At 38.5% G+C, this 19,089-nt stretch overlaps 2 protein-coding genes across 2 annotated transcripts in view; one reads left to right on the top strand and one right to left on the bottom strand.

The window, feature by feature from the left end:
- The window catches only part of UHRF2 (ubiquitin like with PHD and ring finger domains 2), a 68,989-nt gene extending 59,945 nt beyond the window's left edge, over nucleotides 1-9,044 (top strand). Inside the window, exons 12-16 of the mRNA XM_070742573.1 lie at nucleotides 2,745-2,882; nucleotides 4,246-4,369; nucleotides 6,149-6,312; nucleotides 6,638-6,736; nucleotides 8,006-9,044. Coding sequence (XP_070598674.1) covers nucleotides 2,745-2,882; nucleotides 4,246-4,369; nucleotides 6,149-6,312; nucleotides 6,638-6,736; nucleotides 8,006-8,152 — 672 coding nt within the window. The 3' untranslated portion in view covers nucleotides 8,153-9,044. The remainder of the gene's footprint in view (nucleotides 1-2,744; nucleotides 2,883-4,245; nucleotides 4,370-6,148; nucleotides 6,313-6,637; nucleotides 6,737-8,005) is intronic.
- Nucleotides 9,045-12,077: 3,033 nt separating this feature from the next.
- GLDC (glycine decarboxylase) overlaps nucleotides 12,078-19,089 on the bottom strand; it is a 54,331-nt gene continuing 47,319 nt past the window's right edge. The window contains exons 19-25 of the mRNA XM_070742572.1: nucleotides 18,821-18,933; nucleotides 17,653-17,794; nucleotides 16,886-16,997; nucleotides 15,298-15,393; nucleotides 14,825-14,997; nucleotides 14,615-14,695; nucleotides 12,078-12,888 (exon numbers count right to left, since the gene is read on the bottom strand). Coding sequence (XP_070598673.1) covers nucleotides 12,745-12,888; nucleotides 14,615-14,695; nucleotides 14,825-14,997; nucleotides 15,298-15,393; nucleotides 16,886-16,997; nucleotides 17,653-17,794; nucleotides 18,821-18,933 — 861 coding nt within the window. The 3' untranslated portion in view covers nucleotides 12,078-12,744. The remainder of the gene's footprint in view (nucleotides 12,889-14,614; nucleotides 14,696-14,824; nucleotides 14,998-15,297; nucleotides 15,394-16,885; nucleotides 16,998-17,652; nucleotides 17,795-18,820; nucleotides 18,934-19,089) is intronic.

Raw genomic sequence — 19,089 nt, 5'->3', positions numbered from 1 at the left:
ATTTGCGAAAACTGGTTAAATGCCTCAGCACTACTCTGCAAGGGTTCCTTAACTTCCCCCTGATTAAGGAGGGAGCGAGTCACCCTAAACAGGGCGGATGGGGGGGATTCCGCAGACACAATCAGGCCGACATTGTATGCACGTCTTGTGGACCTGATCGCCACTTTGTAAATCTTACTATGAGCTTTTACAAGTGTACGGTCAGATTCAGATCTGGTTTTTCTCCAATGCTTCTCTAGGCTTATCTTTTGGCGTTTCATTCCCTGGAGCTCCTTGGTGAACCAAGGAGATCTCCATGGTCTGTTGCCAGAGAGAGGTCGTAATTGATAACGTTCAATAAATATTCAGTAATTCAATAATATGTGCATTATAGCATAAGTAATAGAGTTTCAGCTGTTGGCATCTTTTTGGTGATTTATGTAAAAAGCCTTCTAAACTTCTTCAGCTAACTTTGTCTATTTATCTTAATTTGCAAAAACTTATATTTGCCTCTACCAGTAAAAAAAACACCTTTTGATTCTTAGAATATACTTTTTAGAGAAACATTCTGGTTATCAAAGGTTACTTATTGTGGAAATCAATATTACATTCTTTCTTTACAATACCATTGCTTAGGAAGTCCACTACAACACAGTGGAGATCATCAGAAGCAAGATAGATAAATTGAGATCAATACCTCAACTTGCCTTTGTATGTAAGTTGCTTTACAGATAGCATAAGTTTTTTTCCTAGAGCAAATGAATATGTAGAGAGAAATTGTTATATCTAGATATGCTTAGATGAAAAAGATCCAAAATCCACTTCAAGTTGAGATTTAGATCTGGTTTTAATATGTCGGTTGTCTAACATTTCCTATGATCTCTGCTAGGAAGGAGATTAGGAAAATATATCCCAGTTACTTTTTGGGAATCTTCAATCTACAGCTGTTCATTATTTCTTTCTAGAGAGTTTTCCCGAGTAAATTGTGGACATTGGTTCCAGGCAAATACCGGTACTTACATTAATCTTCCAGATATCTTAATATTAACTTTTGGTTTAAATACAGGACTAAAACTGGCTTCGTGGGTTATCTATGCTTGAAAATGTATAAGACACGTGACCCTCCTAATTTCTCTAGAACAATGTTTTTCATCCACTGTGCCGCGAGACATGGTCAGGTGTGCTGTGAAGAAGGAAGCTCAGGTTCCGGTCTCAACTTTTTGCTGAGGGCGCGAAGAGCAAAAAGTTGTGAGACCAGAAGCTGAGCTTCCTTCTTCACGCCTTCCAAGTTTTCCGGCAGCTGCAGCGCCCCGCCTGGCTGGAGCTTCCCTGGTGGTGGCGGCAGGTGAACTTTGGGGCCTGGTGGGAGGGCGCCGGCAGCAGTGGCACCAGGCAGTACACCACACTGGCAATAGCAGCACCGGGCAGTAACCGATGGTGGCGGCTAGATGTGTTGCTGGACGCCGTACATGCTGGTGCTGTGGGACTGGCACTAGCCTGCTGGCTGGACCAGGACGGAGGGGCCAGCCCCGTGCCCATGCCCAGTGCAGTGCAGTGCCAGCATGTATGGCGTCCAGCAACACATCCAGCTGCTATTGGTACCTCCGCCCTGGAGCTCCCGCTCGCAGCCGACCGCCCTGCTGCCGCCCCACAGTTACTGCCCAATGCCGCTGTTGCCAGTGTGGTGTACGAGAGAGAGAGAAAGAAAGAAAGAGAGAAAGAAAGAGAAAGAAAGCAAGTGAGAGAGAGAAAGAGAGAGAAAGAAAGCAAGTGAGAGAAAGAAAGCAAGTGAAAGAAAGAAAGAGAAAGAAAGCAAGAGAGAGTGAAAGCGATCACTTTGGCGTCCTTAGCAACCTTCTGGTGTACGTGACATCAAAGCTCCGCCCCCGGAATCTCTTCGTGGGATTCCCCAGCTCCTTTTGTGCCTCCCGACCGACTGACAACTCCCCGGTGTTTGCTTTCCTCTGTTGCCACTGGCGCCCGGCTCCTCCTCTTCTCAGCAGATGACAGCCGGGCGGTGGTTTTTGCGGTGTTTGGCATGAACGCCGAACTAAAGCACAATTTTTTTAAAAAATTCGGGTTCGGATCCGGCATGCCGAACACCACAAAATTCGGTACGGACCTGTGTGGGTTTGGTTCGCCCAACACTACTAATCATTGTTATCTACTGTTTGGTCATTACGATTTATCCTTTAAAAGCACCTGGAAATTTTAGTTGGCACAAAATGTGGCATTTGGTTCTGTTAACTAATAAAATAGATGGGAATAATGGGAAAGATACAGTGCTGCTATTAAATTTAGAGTGGGTGAGCTTATAAATTTAATTAAAAGATAGAAAATAATAAAACTATAATACACAGCTTAGGACCTGACTACCTGAACAGTTCCCTTTTCTCTAACAAGTCTGTAGGAACATGATTTGCAGAAGAAGCCTTTTTATGTGTGTCCCTGTTCTCAGAAGCTCTTTTGTGCCATGTTCACATTATGGTTTAAATACAGGACTAAAACTAGCTTGGTGGTGGGTTATCTATGCTGGCCTTTCTCTCTGTATATTACAAGAGCATTCATGATGCAGCTCCAGGTTTTTAATACTTGATTATTCCATACTTTAATTTTAATTTTGTATTTTATATCCTGCATTTTGTTAGCCACTTTGAAAATACAACTAAGGAAAGAAGAAAATCATAGATCAATAAATTCATTTATGCTGTAGTGTGGTAGTCTTATTTCTATTTATTTTTTATTTCATATTATTTATGATTCAGGTGGTGAAATATTGGCCAGAAATTGGAAAATGTGGATTTTTAGTCTGGCGCTATCTTCTGAGAAGAGATGATGCTGAACCTGCACCTTGGACTACAGAGGGAATTGAACGGTCAAAGAAATTGGGCCTGAGTTTACAGGTTAGAACTTAAAGTTGCCATCATTTTTATGTTTTAAAACAGATAAGCTAGTCAATACTCAGCAGAAGTTCTCATGGAAGATTTTCTTCAGATTTGTTTGAAAGTTGTCAAATGGCTTGGATTTTATTTTCCGCATAATGTTCAGAAGACCATTCTTGATTTTATGATGATGAGAAGGTGACAACGTATAGGCTACACATGAACTGCATTTGTGTTCTAGCCCCATAATTTTAAAATAATGATTGAAATTCAGTAACCAAAGGCTGAATTTTGACAGTATAGTTGAGGACACTTTTTCATTTTTTGAGATTGTTTTTAGTTGGGAATGAACATTCCTGCTCCTTAACTGTATATAGGTATATAAATCTTTATCCTATCTGCCATCCCTGAAAAGAAATGCTTGGAAAATGTTGACTACCCGTTCATAGCTCTTCAGAAAATTTGGAGACTGAAATATGACTTACTATCCTTCAAACACAAATCACTGCAATGCAAAATGTAGTGCAGTAGATAAACCTAGTACTTACTTCATTTGTTAACATTTGGATTCCTAGATCAATTGATAAAATATAGAAAAATGGAAACCACCCCTTGATTTAAAGCCCTACATGGCTTAGGACTAGCCTCTTTACGGGACCGTCTCCCAGAGACCTATAAGATCTCATAGGGCTGGCCTTCTCCAGGTCCTGTCGATTAAGCAATGCAGGTTGGCGGGACCGCGGTGGGAGGGCCTTCTTTGTAGCTGCCCGGCAGGCCTGGGGGTCGTGAATATTACATCTGTCACGGACGAATTGTGTATGAGTAATATGCATACGTGTTGACTGGACTGTTTGTCTTGTGGGTTTTTATAATTGGGTTTTTATTGTTTTAATTTAATACTTGACTTTTTATTGTACTATTTTTTTTATACTGCTGTAAGCCTCCCTGAGTTAAATTGGGATTGGGCGGCATGGAAGTTGAAATATAAATTCCTTCCTTCCTTCCTTCCTTCCTTCCTTCCTTCCTTCCTTCCTTCCTTCCTTCCTTCCTTCCTTCCTTCCTTCCTTCCTTCCTTCCTTCCTTCCTCCCTCCCTCCCTCCCTCCCTCCCTCCCTCCCTCCCTCCCTCCCTTTGCAAACCTGATAATTTCAACAATATTTGTTATAGTTAGAAATTTGATTATAAACTCAGGATTCATCTCAGCCTCAAGGGAATATAGCATTTTGTGAATTAGTTAACTGAGATTTTTTTTCCTGCTCCCTTTCAAGTTCTGGAGTTGTCTTTGAAGAAATTGATCTTATGGACATACTGCTATTCCATATGCTCTTGTTTTGTTGTAAACACTGCTGTCAATACTTTCCAGATATGATGTTCTTCTTTTGTAGTATCCAGAAGGCTACTGGGAAGCTATGGCGAATAAAGAAAAGAAAGATAAAGTAAAAAAACAGCCTGTGAAACAGGAACCGATGGAACAAAGCAATGGAAATCAGAAAAGACCAATTAATGATGGTATGTCTAGTAATTTAAATCCAACACTTATCAGATAGAGAACATATTTCAACCCATATTGAAACATAATTTCATTGGCAACTCTTCTAAACAAGAAAGGCATTACATTCAGATGGACCATACTGGAAGGTATGATGATAAATACAGAACAAAAAGAAGTCTGTTGGGGTGGCGTCAGAACTATATGGGGGTGGGGCAGCATTGGCACCTGGTGTTTGGCCAGGAGCTTGCGGACTCGTAGCGCATTGTGGCCAGGCATGTTTTGCGTCCATAGAAGAGATCCAATCAGCCAGGACGAAGACCTTGCTAGAGATCCCCAAAGACGCCTTCCAGGGCATGTACTGGTCATGGCAGTCACTGGAAAAAATGTGTAAAGGCCCAAGGACAGTACTTTGAAGAATTTTAAGTGTTTGTGCAAATCTGTTCAATAGATTACTTTTTTTAAAAAAAATTGCATTACTTTTGGAATGCACCCTGTAGATTCAGTATTGTTGCTCAGATATATTTGTTTTCATCTTTACTTTGGGAATAATCATGCGGGTCTGTTTTGACAAGGAACTTAGATAGCCATGTTGATATACTAAATGTTCAGCATTCTGAATTACAAAGAGATTAAGTAGAGTTAAATTCTTTATAAATAATAGCTTAAAATGAAAATAGAGTAATTGGGAATCAAGCTTCAGCCAAAGTGCATAGTTATAGTTTGCATCCAATTCTGGTAAATGAAAAAGGAAAGAAATTTGAGGTCACAGATTTGTTATTCCAAGAAGCGTTAAACTATATGTCATTTCATTTTCAGAGGTATAAATTGGCTAGAAAATGGTCAATAAATACATGTTCTTTTCAGGTCAGGACAATGTCTTAGCGCTGTAAAAAAAGTTTGCTTGTAGCATGCCAATCGTTATCCTATGCAGAGTTCCTCTTCAATTTGCTAGCCATATTGTATTTTAAGATACTTCGTTCTGGTTCCTCACTTTGACTTTTCCAATAAGTTGGCATTCTGTGCCCAATCATTCTTCACTGGATTGCTTGAAATTCCTTGCATGATTTTTCTTTTACTTCTGCAAACCTTAAAATTCTCATAGAGATGCCAGTGTTTTCCTTACAAAGGGATGCTACTGTTACAGTAATTACACGAACAGACACATTTTAATAATGAATTTTATTTTCAATATTTAAGATTTGCATCAATTGAAATTCCTTGCATGATTTTTCTTTTACTTCTGCAAACTTTAAAATTCTCATAGAGATGCCAATGTTTTTCCTTACAAATGGATGCCACTGTTACAGTAATTACACGAACAGACACATTTTAATAATGAATTTTATTTTCAATATTTAAGATTTGCATCAAATATCATACTGTTTACCTGTGGCAAGCTACTTGAAATTTATCCCTCATAAAAAAAGGAAACCTCTAGTTTTTCTGTGAAAAAACAATAACAAGAAAAACAACACTTTCTGTCACACCAGGCTGCGGCATGCCAGAAACTGGGCCGCACAAACAAGTGAAGCCCCATCTATGGGAAGTCTTTGCAAATATTAGGTTGTCCTTAGAAGAAGTAAGCTGGATATATTTTCAAAATTTAATAGATTACATTCAAAGTAACCAGAAACATGATGTATACAACAAAGGATGTATGTTTTGAAGGAAGTTTTTAATGTAAGATTGTTTTGGCGTTATTTTACAGTTTTTATAAATCTAATCAGTAAGCCTGTACTTGTAGTTGAAGGAGCCAGTGTAAATTTATAATTGTAGTTTGATAACATTTTTTCCAGACAATATAAAGCAACCTACAAACACAGCCAAAACGATGAAGCTGAATGATGGAGGGAAGGGAGAAGCTTTTCAGCTAACGCAGCAACAACAATGGTTGATACAGGAAGATTCTCCAAACCAGAAACTTTGGGATGAAGTTCTTAAATTTCTTAAAGAAGGACCAGTATGTTTTTTTTAATTTTTATTTTAACCAATGTTCTGTTTCCTTTTAATGTCATGCCACTGGATTTTCACTGAACAAGGACTTTGTTCTTCTTGCAACTTTTCTGGAAAGTTCCCCTACTATCCTGAATACATGAGAAGCTACAGAAAGTGAAAACACAATTTAGTTAATATGTAGTTATTTATTAAAATAGAAAACATATTTCAAATACTATATTCCAGGCCTGAAAAGAAGTATGGGTTAATATAGAAACAATATTATTTTACGAAGAGATTGAGAGCATGTCAGAATTTGACTTAATTATTTTTTTCTTATCCCATCCTAGAATTTTTTGAAGAAACTGGAACAATCCTTTATGTGTGTTTGCTGCCAGGAGCTGGTTTACCAGCCAGTGACCACAGAGTGCCTGCACAATGTCTGTAAAGTAAGTGTCTCATGGATCATTTTCACATTGTCCTACTGTAACTTGTAAAAGCAATTAAACTAATATTTTAAATGAGAAAGAAAAATTCTGTGCTGCTGTTATGCAGTGAGTCAGCAGTTATCTCAAGTTAATCAATATTATTATTTAGTTCAAACAGTAAGATTATATCGATCAGAAATATCCGTGACCTGACTTATAGCAAGAGGTTTCATAGTGTAGCTGTGCTAGCCTATTGCAGCAAACGAAACAGTGAAGAATCTTGTGGCATGGTACAATCTAACATTGTACTGCAATGTAAGATTCTTTTGTATAAGACAGTTTGATCAGACCTTATGCTATAATGGAGTAATTTTAAGTGATAAAAATAGCATTTAAAAATTACTCAATTCATTATTGTTAAAAATAACAGTTCCAGTGTTTTGGTAAGTCTTCAATGTTTTAATATAGTTCCTAAAACAGAAAATAATTCAGGCATGATTTTAGATTATAATTACCTTCATGAAATTGTCTTTTGACTGTTTTAATGAAAACAGAAAATATACTTTCTATATACTTTTGAAGTTGGTACTCAGTTCAATAAATCAAATGCTTCTAAATCCTGAATGGAGGAGATTAATTATTTATCTGATACCGTGTTGCCCCCAAAATAAGACATAAGCAACAGGTTTTTTGGAATATGCTCCTAATATAAGCCCTGCCCCCAAAATAAGCCCCAGTTAAGGTTGTCATCTTATTGGGTGGGTGGGTGTGGCCAGCCCAGGAGGCAAAAAGGATGTGGCGGCCGACAGTGTTTAGCAACAGTCGCAGTGCATGCATCACAAATGGGAGGCACGCAATCAGGAAAGCTGAGAGTCGGGCTGGAGGAGGCAGCCACAGGAAGCCCTTTGTGTGGTGGCACCAGCAGCAGACAGGCAGGGGCGTGAGGAGGAAAGCAGGCAATCCTGATATGCTGTGTGTGCCACAGTCAAGCCAAGAGATGGTGGGACGGCGTGGTTGATTGGCCGCGGGAGGGTTGTCTACGCGGCAGCACTGGCATCAGATGGAGGCAAACAGTGGTGGAGGGAGAAGGTAGGGGATTGTGGGCTGCCCGCAGGCGAAGAGACGTGAAGATGACCTCGCCAAACCCACATTCTGGATCTAAACATACCCTGTCTGGAACTGTTTCAAGCACAGAATATTCTGCATCTGAATATTACTGTAGTCTCTAAGTCTCTAAGTACTTGTCTTGTGACCTGGATTTTAACATATGTATGTTTCCCATGACTTTAGAGCTGTTTACAGCGCTCTTTCAGAGCTGAAGTCTTCACCTGTCCTGCTTGCCGACATGACCTTGGGAAGGGCTACACCATGGTTCCTAACAAGATACTGCAGACACTACTTGACCAGTTCTTCCCTGGTTATAGCAAAGGACGATGATATGTATTTGTAACCTTATTCTCCAAATGATTGAATAAAGGAAAAGAACAAACCATCTAGGAAAACAGTGGACCAGCCAGCTTGAGGGAATTCATATTTACTATCACATTATGAAGCCACTGATTCAATCCTGTTTCCCATTTAGCAATCTATTGTGCAGTAACAACTTCAAATTCTTAGCTTCCTTTTCACAAAGGTAGTTTTGACAGATGACCATTAGTTTGTATGCAGGAATAAAGGCTTTTCTTGGCTCTGGCCACAGTAGTAACAGGTCTTCAGTTGTTTTTATAACTACCTCAGATGGAGAAAACAAATTTGGGGGAAGTTTAACAACACATCCAATGAAGTTTAGCTACACACTGCCTCCTGAACATTAGTTTTGCCTGGTCCATGCAATTCGATTTTGCAACAAGAAAACAGCACGTAAAAAGCCAGTTTTATTGCAGAACATCAAATGCTGTGGTGTGCATTATTCTTTGTTGTGTTTCCTCTCCTGCTGTCTTTCTTACTCCTTTTGCAACAAGCTTTAGTCTATTTTTGTGAGCGTTATTGTGCTCTCGTATCTTCTGCAAGTTGACTACTAAGGACTGAGAACAATATGAATGAATTGTTGCTGTTGATGTAAAGTGATTTGTGTTTTTTGCACTTAGAGGGTTTTCAAGACACTCTTAATTGTGTAAAAACTATTTCATATAAAACAAGCCACTTTTGTATTAGGTAAAATTGTTTGCTTTTAGTAGGTCTTGTATTAGTGGCAATACATCTTATACAGCATTGAAAGCAGTGCTAGCTTGGAGAGGGCTCAAAATGCTTCATATTGTGATCTGAAATTTTATATACAGTATATTCCCCACCCCTGAATATACTTATTAAATATTTTATGATTCATAAAGTGTTGATTGTTTGCATTTTACACCATAACACGATAGCAAGTAATTTCATAAAATAGTGTTTGTATATATTATATATAAAATTCCATTTGAAATTTTGATAAATTGGATTAGTAAACCTGAAGTTTACATTAGTCCTTTGGGCATTTGCCTTGCAAAGTTATATATTTTAAAATACATTTTATAAGACTTTCATTCTGAGATTACATTTTCATATCAACTTTTGATTATAGATAGCAAATAACTACTGATATCAGAACAGATATGTTTTAGTATTTACATACTATTTTAACACATACATTGTTGTTTGTGCATTGTTTCAGTGGGGAAGCTGGTATTAATCCCTGTATTACAAATTGAGACTGAAGCTTTTTGATTTCAAGTCTGTTTTTGATATGGTACTGAACATTGGATTAGCATTATGTAATTGGTTTTTTCCTTTAGCAGAAAGAAAGTAGAATTAAAACCGGATAGTTTAAAAAATGAGTGTTGAATTCACATGTAATACTGTCAGAATGTTTAACTTAGCAGGTTAAAGCCATTGTGACCTACTTTACTGGAAAACAAATAATTATGGATGAACTGGGCCAGTATCAAAAGTCAAGTTGGTTTAAGTCTTAACAAAGCTATAATTAAATATGACTTAAGTGAATTATTCGCAGATTAAAAGAAACCAGAATTTTTCAGCTGTGATAGTAATAAGTATCCAGTTAGATAGAAATTGAAAGCAGAACTTTTCCTATTTCTCCCTCAGATACACAAATATTGATTTTGCTGTGTCAGCCAATAGCCTTTTTAGTCGTAAGAGTTTATAAATTTGCAGCTAAAGCAGGATAAGAAAGCAAAGTTTCGTAAATGGTTTTAGCTTCTCTTGCAGCAATAGCAGTCTTCTGACTGATGAGACAGCTGTGGAGTAAAAGCTTCTTTTGGGCTTTTAGTCATGGCTAGTGAGCATATCTTCAGCCTAGATAAAGGTTTAGCAATCTTTTCATGCACTGGAAAGCTCTAGCCTGCCTATACTGGATTCTGGGCCCCATTTGTCATGCCAATTGAACCTCCATGATGAGGAATAAAATTGGGAGAGTCTATTCTCCAACTCTTATCTAGAAAACTGATCAAGAATCCTTGCTTATTTGGTAAAGACAGTTAATATTAATCACAAACTGATTGAAAGCCAAGTCACATTGTATGGACCCAAGCACACATGAGATTATGCCCTGTACACATAAATATTAAAACTGTAAGTTAGCATTGTTTTTAAACCAAACCACGGTTAATTTTAGTCGGATATGAAAATATTCAGTGGCCAATTTCTGATATATTAAATAATGACTTTTTGAACAAGTTATAGTATTCTGGTTCACCTACACTGTAAACAAAGAATCAACAATTTTACACAATGACCCAAGCATTTCGCTGCTTCCTATCACAAAATTTAAAATGTCTAAATTTTCTGGAATTTTGATAACTTCCTTTGAGGTGGCTGGAAATTTGTGAACCTTTGGATGAATTAAATGTTGGGATTTTCATGCAAGATTTCAGAATTTTAAAAATGCTGAAATAAAATAATGCTGGGAGGAGGACAGTTTCTGCTCTCTGTCATAAGTCACAGCCTAGGAGCACAACAACCAGCTTTGTGCACCACTCTAAGCATAAACAAAGCACAACTTCTTTTTGGCTTGTGCAAGACCTTACCATGTCTATTTCAGAATGTACAGAGCTACTTTGGTTTAGTGGTCAAGGCATCAGGCTAGAAACCAGTTTTAGTCCCACCTTAAGTATAAAAGATGGTTGGGTGACTTTGGGCCAGTCTCTTAGCCCAACTCACCTCACAGGGTTGTTGTGAAAATAAAGAAAAGAAAGGAATATTAGGTATATTTGCCATCTTCATTTATTTTTAAAAATAAAAGGTGGCTTTAAAAAAAAAAATCTACCAGTATAGGTTTCCTAGATTAGCTATTCTGTGCTAAAGTTAACCAAAAGAATAACCAAATAGTGCTAATTAATTAATTAGCTGTTAATTCAATGATCACTTTTCTGATACATTTGAAGTGTTTCCTCTGTTACACAATAACAGAATTTATTCCAAGTTCATTTGTTGTAAAATTACAACCTTCAGGTTTACTGGAGCATTAAAAGGAGACTTTCTCCCCCATAAATAATTTGTTGCTAGCATTCTCATGTGCAGGAGGCACTTTATCATTCATTTCCTATCCCTGCAAGTACTGTATCTCAAACCAGACATAGTAGGCACCACACTAAATGAGGTGTTTTGTGGTTCTTTTTAAGCAGTTCTCTGAGGCAATTTTCATAGTGGTCAGCTTGCCATCAGTGTCTTTGGAATTCTCTTTTGACAGTTGTGGGCATCACTGTTCAATGTGAGATAGTTTTTAAAAGTTTTGTGCTTTTGATGTGTGCTGTAAAGGATGTACTCTCAATCCTTTAATTTCAAATAATAAATTCAGATTGTTGCACTTGCATTTAATTGCTGTAGCATATTGTAATTGATTGAACTACTGTGATAGCATTGTCCCATATCAGACCACATTACGTCCTGATTTATAGGAAGTCCTATTCTGAGAAGTGTATCTGACCTGTGGGTGTGTGGGTGTATTTGTGGCTTTCATTGGTTGTGCCTTGAACCAGAACTGGGACAAAGAAATTGGGAGTCTTGCACTGAATGTGTTTAGTCAGTTTTAAAGAAAATGGCTGACTGATTAAGAAATATTCAGCAATAATTGACCTAAAAGAGAACAGGGCTTTCTTATTTGCCAAACAATGTGCCCTTTAAATACTTATATTAGAAAAAAAAAATGTATTTAGAAAGCTTAATGCTAGCAATCCTGCAGGCAACCTTTGGTTCTCACAAGTAATTATTTGAGCCCTAGGAAAGCCTCTCAAAAGTGCTTAGCCACCCCATCCTAAATGCTTCTGAGCAAGTGTCCTGTGGCTACTTGGTTAGTGTTGTAGTGCGTAGTCTGAAGAAAGTGACCTGTTTGCCAAACGGATTGAAATCAAACCTCAGAAACAGTGAATTCAGCTAGTTTTTTAATTGGAACATTAACAAGAGAAAAATTAAAAAATATCAGTTTTAGGACATAAATGACCAATATGCATTGCCATAATCTAACTAGAGTGTGATGCTTTTTTTTTGTTTAAAGCCCACCTGCATTCAGATCGAACTGTGTTAACGGATGTCCATGACTTCATTTCATACAAAATGAATAGTAACTCCATTTTACCTTAGCCCAAATACAAAGGAAATACTTTATAAAACTATGTCCTTAAAAAATTGGGGTTAATCCTGTATCGCAGAGCATTTGGATGAGCAGGTGCATAGTCATGACACTGTTTAAACAGTGCACTGTATTGCTTTTGTTCATACAGTTCAATGCTTTTATTATTAAATCACAGAAAAGCAGCCCTGATAGAAAAGAGGGGCTTAATCAAGGCCACTTCAGCATGGATTGACATGGAAACTGAGGCACTGTATCAAATCAATTGCCGCTTAATAAAAGTATTTACAAATAGCTGCACAGAAATGTAATTAACAGCATGGAGTTTTCAAAAATATACACTGTATATAAAATATGCTAACCAGGCTGAAGATTTCACCTGTCTTCACAGAGTGCTACAAATACAGTGAGAAAAATTAAGCCCAGTGATCTGAAAGGTAATTCAAAGGGTGGAAGGAAGCTGGTCCTAAGATGATGCTCTCTTCTGCTCTGCAAAAGGAGACTCGTAGACCTCCATTGGTGGACAGGTACAGATCAGATGCTGGTCCCCATAGATGTCATCAATTCTGGCAATTGTGGGCCAAAACTTACTTTCAGGTTTCACAAACGGCTAAAGAAGAGGAAAGGGTATTTAGAAAAGCTATATGGCACAACATCTAAACTACAAAAATTAGTAATTACAATATGCTTATGTACATTTTTTTTAAAAGATAGGCGGTAAAATGCATCACAGAAAGTTTTCAAGGCAAAGTTTTGATTGTAAGCCCTACATGATTTGGAAAGATGCTAGCTGAATTCTTTCTTTTCTCCAATCCCAACTTTTTGGAAATCATTCAGTGACCAGGGCAGGAGTTTGAGAGATCTGAAGTTGTTCTACTCATTCTAAAGATAGCTGCATTCTGTGCTTCGTCCCAGCACCCAAACATTCTGCCAATGAAACTCAGCATCACTTTTGGGGGCTTGGTCCTCCAAAATAAGGATGGAAATGAACGTGGGAAACCTCTGCAGGTAAACTTCCATTCTGAACCTTTATACCCCACCATAAATGATCCCAAGTTGCACTAGTGAAACAACCATTTTGCTGTTGAATTTCACACTGCTTTTTCAGAAGTATTGGAGGGTGGAAGTGATGGGGCTGATGAGCCACTTGCAGGTTTCCCACTTAACATCGTACAATTTCCCATCCCTGCCACCACACTAAGATATGTGTCTATATCTTTCTGTAATGTCACTGGCCTTCCACCAATTATAACTATGGCCTTCCTTTTGGTTAGGACAAGCAGTGATGGGCTCCTACGGGAACAGTCAGGGACGCAGTTCCGGTAGCAAAATTTGGAGCTCCACCCCAGAGCACCCAATTTGCATTGAAAGATGTTGAAACAAAATGCATAAGCCATGCCCACAGTGTGGTAGTAAAAACTTTGTTAACCCATCACTGAGGACAACCAATGTTCCTTGTTAAACCAAATGTTCCTTGTTTTGTCCCAAATATGCTTTTCAAAACTGGACTTTCTTTGTTTTTTTCCTTGAAGATGTTTTGCTTCGTGCCTGAGAAGCGAAATGTTTTCAAGAAAAAAACTAAGATCAGTTGCCTTTTGAAAAGCACCTTTGGGACAACCATGACCTGGATGATTGAGAATCTCCATAGATGTTCATTATCCTTTTCATCTAGTACCACCTCCCTTCAATGCAACACATTGCTTTTGAACTTGCCAGTTTCCAAAATGGTTGGGGAAGTTGCTAGGAAGGCTAGTTGTTTTCAAGGAAAAAAAGTGAGACTGCTGAAAATTTACAGAATTACGGTACTTTTGTTTCTCTTTAAGTACACTCAAGAATACTTGAGTAAATATTTTGGTTTTTTCCAGTATGTATAGGAGCATTGTTTCATAACACGAAAGTCAGCAGACTGAGCCACAGTAAGACTCAAACATAAAAGATAAACTATGTTATACTTCTTTGGTAAATTTGTACTATGATCTCCTGGATTTTTTTTCTGGCTTAGAAACTTTCCCCGTATACAGACCACCTGCTATATTCAATGCAAGAAAGGTATCTGCATTTTTTTCATGCAGGTAAGTTCTAGTCTATGTAGTGTTAAATTTGATCATGATGGATATCTTTCAAGACAGAAAAAGGTTAAGTTCTCTTCCTCTACGGCAGCCCCAAAAAAAACTTTGAATGCAGTAAGGTGAACATGGCTTGTCTAGTTCTCAAATACAAGGAGGGGTTTTTTGGCACATCTTAGAGAACATATTATTGGCTTTTAAAAATTGACCAAAACATTTCTAATAAAATAATTGCTCAAAATATATTTGTAAAATTGTAACATTACTTACTAATGGAAAAGCAGCCACTTCCCTAGAATATGGACGATCCCAGTTGGGTGCAGCCAGGCAGGACAAAGTGTGTGGGGCCATCTAAGTCAAAGAAATATAGTTTAGAATACACACAAAAAAGAGCCCTCACCCATATTTTGTGCCAAACTTTCAATTGTGAACAAGGAGCACCTGGTAGAAGTCTCAAAATTAAAACCATTCTGAACTTACCTTTAAGGGGTTTACTCTAGCATCCATTCTTCCTTCTTCTATATCAGCTACTTCTTGTCGAATACTGATCATGGCATCACAAAATCTGTCTAGTTCTGCTTTGTCTTCAGACTCGGTTGGTTCTATCATAAGGGTCCCTGCTACTGGCCAGGACATTGTTGGAGCATGGAATCCTAGGAAACATGAATTCTAATTGTTCACCTGATGTTTAAAATAATGAACCTCAACAGTCAGAAAACATCCAAACCATCAATCCCTTCTAGATCAATCTGTGATCTAATCCACTTTTATAAAGATAAACAATATGCAGTTGTGGGTTTTGCTTAAAGCCATTTGTATGTCCTCTACTTTCCTCTTGATGCAAAGAAAACCAGCAGCACTCGTGAGTCTTTCACATCTCTGCTGCTTGTGAAATATGGAAAATTCAAAATAATGAAGTGGTTAACAAAGGAAAAATAAAAAAGAAATCTCACCATAATCCTGAAGCCGCTTAGCAACATCCACAGCTTCAATATTTGCAGTTTTCTTAAAAGGCCGGGTATCCAAAATAAATTCATGAGCTACATAACCTGTTTTGAAGTAAACACATGAATTAGACGCATGAATTTCTTTTAGAATAATAATATAAGAAACATAGAAACAAGATTGACGGCAGAAAAAGACCTCATGGTCCATCTAGTCTGACCTTATACTATTTCCTGTATTTTATGTTAGGATGGATATATGTTTATCCCAGGCATGTTTACATTCAGATACTGTGGATTTACCAACCATGTCTGCTGCAAGTTTGTTCCAAGCATCTACTACTCTTTCAGTCAAATCATATTTTCTCACGTTGCTTCTGATCTTTCCCCCACCTAACCTCAGATTGTGCCCCCTTGTTCTTGTGTTCACTTTCCTATTAAAAGCACTTCCCTCCTGAACCTTATTTAACCCTTTAACATATTTAAATGTTTCGATCATGTCCCCCCCTTCCCTTCTGTCCTCCAGACTATATAGATTGAGTTCATTAAGTCTTTCCTGATACGTTTTATGCTTAAGACCTTCCACCATTTTTGTAGACCGTCTTTGGACCCGTTCAGTGCAAGAGTATAAGACGGAGGACCAGGAAGAGAGCAGTTCTCCATTTCAGTGGGCTCTAGAGAGTTGTGATGTTTCGCTCGTGTCCTGTGCAAATAGTTATGGACTCAGAGGATGCAAAGACTGTGGAGGGGCAATGCAGGCATTCTATATTCTTGGCACCTGAAAGTGACAGTGAAGTAGATGAGGGGCCAGGGTCAAAACAACCAGGGCCTTCTGCACTTCCTGGTATGAGTGAGTCAACACTTCCTGTCAGGAATGATTCAGCATTTCCTGTGCTGAGTGACTCGGGGGAAGAGGAGGAGCCTCTTTTGGATTGCAGAGTTCGGAGGGCATCAAGGAGACACGAATGGTTGGCTAAGAGGAGATTGACCCATGAGTAGTATTGCTGACTATTGGGTCCCGCCCTCACACTAAGGATGAGGCATGCCCTTCCTTGTTGCAGAAAAATTCGTTCATTTCGGAATCATCTTGACTCTTGAATGCAGTTTGTGTTTCAAAAAAGCACATTCTTAGCTTTGCTAATGAGCTTCAGTCTTTCAGTTAATTTCTGAGAACTAAGCCTTGGAACTCTTGCTGCAGCTGGTAATTATTACATGTTTATCTTGGCTCTGGGATTTTGATCAACTTATAAGACTGCTAGATTTGCTTCTCTCTTTGAAAATCCTCTTAAAGGACACTTAAAATATTGAGACTTTTGTAAATATTAAATCCATTTATTAGTTAGAAATTTGTTTGCATCTGATTACTGTGGCTCGGCACTAAAACAGAACAGAGGTTGAGTAGAGAAGCAACTACTAGAGATCTGAATGAGGCTTCCTATTTGAGAGGATAAGAGTGGCTTATTCTGGCTTTCGATAAAAGCTGTTAAAAGTAAACTTCCCTCACTTAGTTTGTTCCTTTCACTTTTGCTAAATGTCAACATGCTGCTACAATGGCTAACGCTACTGGGCAGAAAGTATTCCCAGTGATAATACTTGCCTTTGGAGCCTCTAAAGAGGATTTTGTAGTGGTTCTCTAGTCGCTTTGCCATGTAGTTAGCATTCAATATCGCAATCTCAGAGGCATGTTTTAGACCTTTGCCTCCCATCATCTAAAGAAAAGGAAACATGAATGAAAACAGTGGCGGAAAAACAAAGCTACATTCCTGATATACTTGATTAAACATTCCATGCTAGTTGTGGAATTATTACTATAAACATACTAACTTCATTTGAAAGGTATAAATCTTGCCAAATCGGATTTGCTGCTGTTTATTGCAGTTATTATTTATTGTCCTTTCTAACTACAGTGTTCCCTCGATGGAACTTAAAATCATCTGCCACTGTAGTATGATGATTAAAGAGTTGGTCTTAGAATAGGAGAACAAGGTTCAAGTCAACTCTCCAGCTTGGAAGCTCACTGGATGACTGGGCCAGCTTGAGGTATCTCATGGGTTTATTGTTATTGGGGAAAATAGGAGGACTATGTATGTCGCTGTGAGCTTGTGTGTACCACTGAGAGCTTGTGGGCTACAAATCATTGTAGCGCCTCTGGCGCTTTTAAAAAAAAATTGTATGTGGGGGACTGCAATGGGAAGGAGGGTTTGCAAGCCCCCTTGTGCAACTGGATTAGACAATTACTTCGGAATGCAACCCATACAATCTCTGCTCATACAGCCCTGCAGATCTCACCTTCCCGCAGGTCTCTGTTACCATCAGCGAATCTACCAGTATGGAAGAAACAAGGAACAGAAATTATGGACGTACCTTGATATAAACCCAGGAAATAGGCAAGATGGCACTGGATCCCCAAGGGGCAGCACTGATGGTGCCTAACGAGCTTGAATGTGCATTGTGGGGTGAGGCAACGACAGGGTGGCTGGGCAGGAAAGGAGCCAAGTGCATCTTCCTAAAAGGACAGCAAGAAAAGAACTTGAACATCCAGCTTCCCTCCTACTGCACCACCAACAGACATAGCACAATGTTTTAATTAGCCAGAAACTAAGGTCTGCTAAATACATTTCATCCTGATCCTTTAAAACAAGGCAGGAAGGGGAAAAAATCCCCTTGGAGAGCACCCAGCTTCCTGCATTTCTATCTATAGCAGTGTTTCTCAATCCATTTAAAGATGAGTGGATTTTAACTTCTTGCTGGCTGAAGATTTCTGGCAGTTGAAATCTTATCCATCTTAAACTTTCCAAGGTTGAGAAACACGGATTTATATATAGGAATAATTAGCCAATTTTAATGGCTAATGTGGTTGGTTCAAACATCAACAAGAGAGCTGCACATCAGATAAGGGGAGGAATGCATAAGAACCTAAGAAGAGCCATACTGAATCAGGCCAAAGCCCATTGAGTCCAGCATTCTGTGTCACACAGTGGCTCACCAATTGTCCATGGGGATGTTGAGCAGAAAGACAAGGCAAGACCCTCCCTTTCCCTTGACCCCCAACAAATGGTACTCAAGGGAATCGTGCCTGCCTCAACCAACATAGAGGCAGCACTTAGACATCCGTTTCAATAACCATCTATATGCTTGGCATCCATGAATCTGTCTAATCCTGCCTTGAAGCTATCAAGGCTGACAGCTGTCACGACATCTTCTGGAAGTGAATTCCATAAACCAACGACCCTCTGGGTGAAGAAATATTTCCCTTATGCATGCATAAGCAGAGGGACATATATTTTACTCACTGGGTACCTTTTCTGGAAATGCTTATTTTAATGCAGACATTTTTGAGGACTAGGTAAGTGCAATGACATCTAGCTCATCTAACTCAATTTAGATTTTTTTTTCTCCAATAATGCTATCTTGCTTGGTAATACTAAGTATCTTATTTCCTAGTGAGTGTCCATAAAAATTCTGCTTTAAGGTCTACATGTTTTAAAAAAAATAAAAATACATGCTCTTATCACAAGAAGTAGACACTAACACTCCAATTGGTCCCATGCCAGGTCCTCCTCCACCATGAGGAATGCAAAATGTTTTGTGAAGATTTAAGTGAGAAACATCTGACCCGTAGTCTCCAGGGCGGCACAGGCCAACCTGCAGTGAAAGGAAAGAAAAATATTCCCAATTGAAAATCTAGATGTTAAAGATTTAGAACATGTGGGGGGAGAACATTACATAATCTGGCTTGCAGAGGCATTTGCTGGTGGGAGAATGTGGAGAACTTTGATCGCACCAATAGAAGAGAATATT

This window comes from Erythrolamprus reginae, chromosome 2 (assembly GCF_031021105.1).
Source record: "Erythrolamprus reginae isolate rEryReg1 chromosome 2, rEryReg1.hap1, whole genome shotgun sequence".
NCBI classification, from domain to species: Eukaryota; Metazoa; Chordata; class Lepidosauria; order Squamata; family Dipsadidae; genus Erythrolamprus; species Erythrolamprus reginae.
The sequence above is the reverse complement of the archived record's forward strand: the minus strand, read 5'-3'. Positions and strand labels throughout refer to the sequence as shown.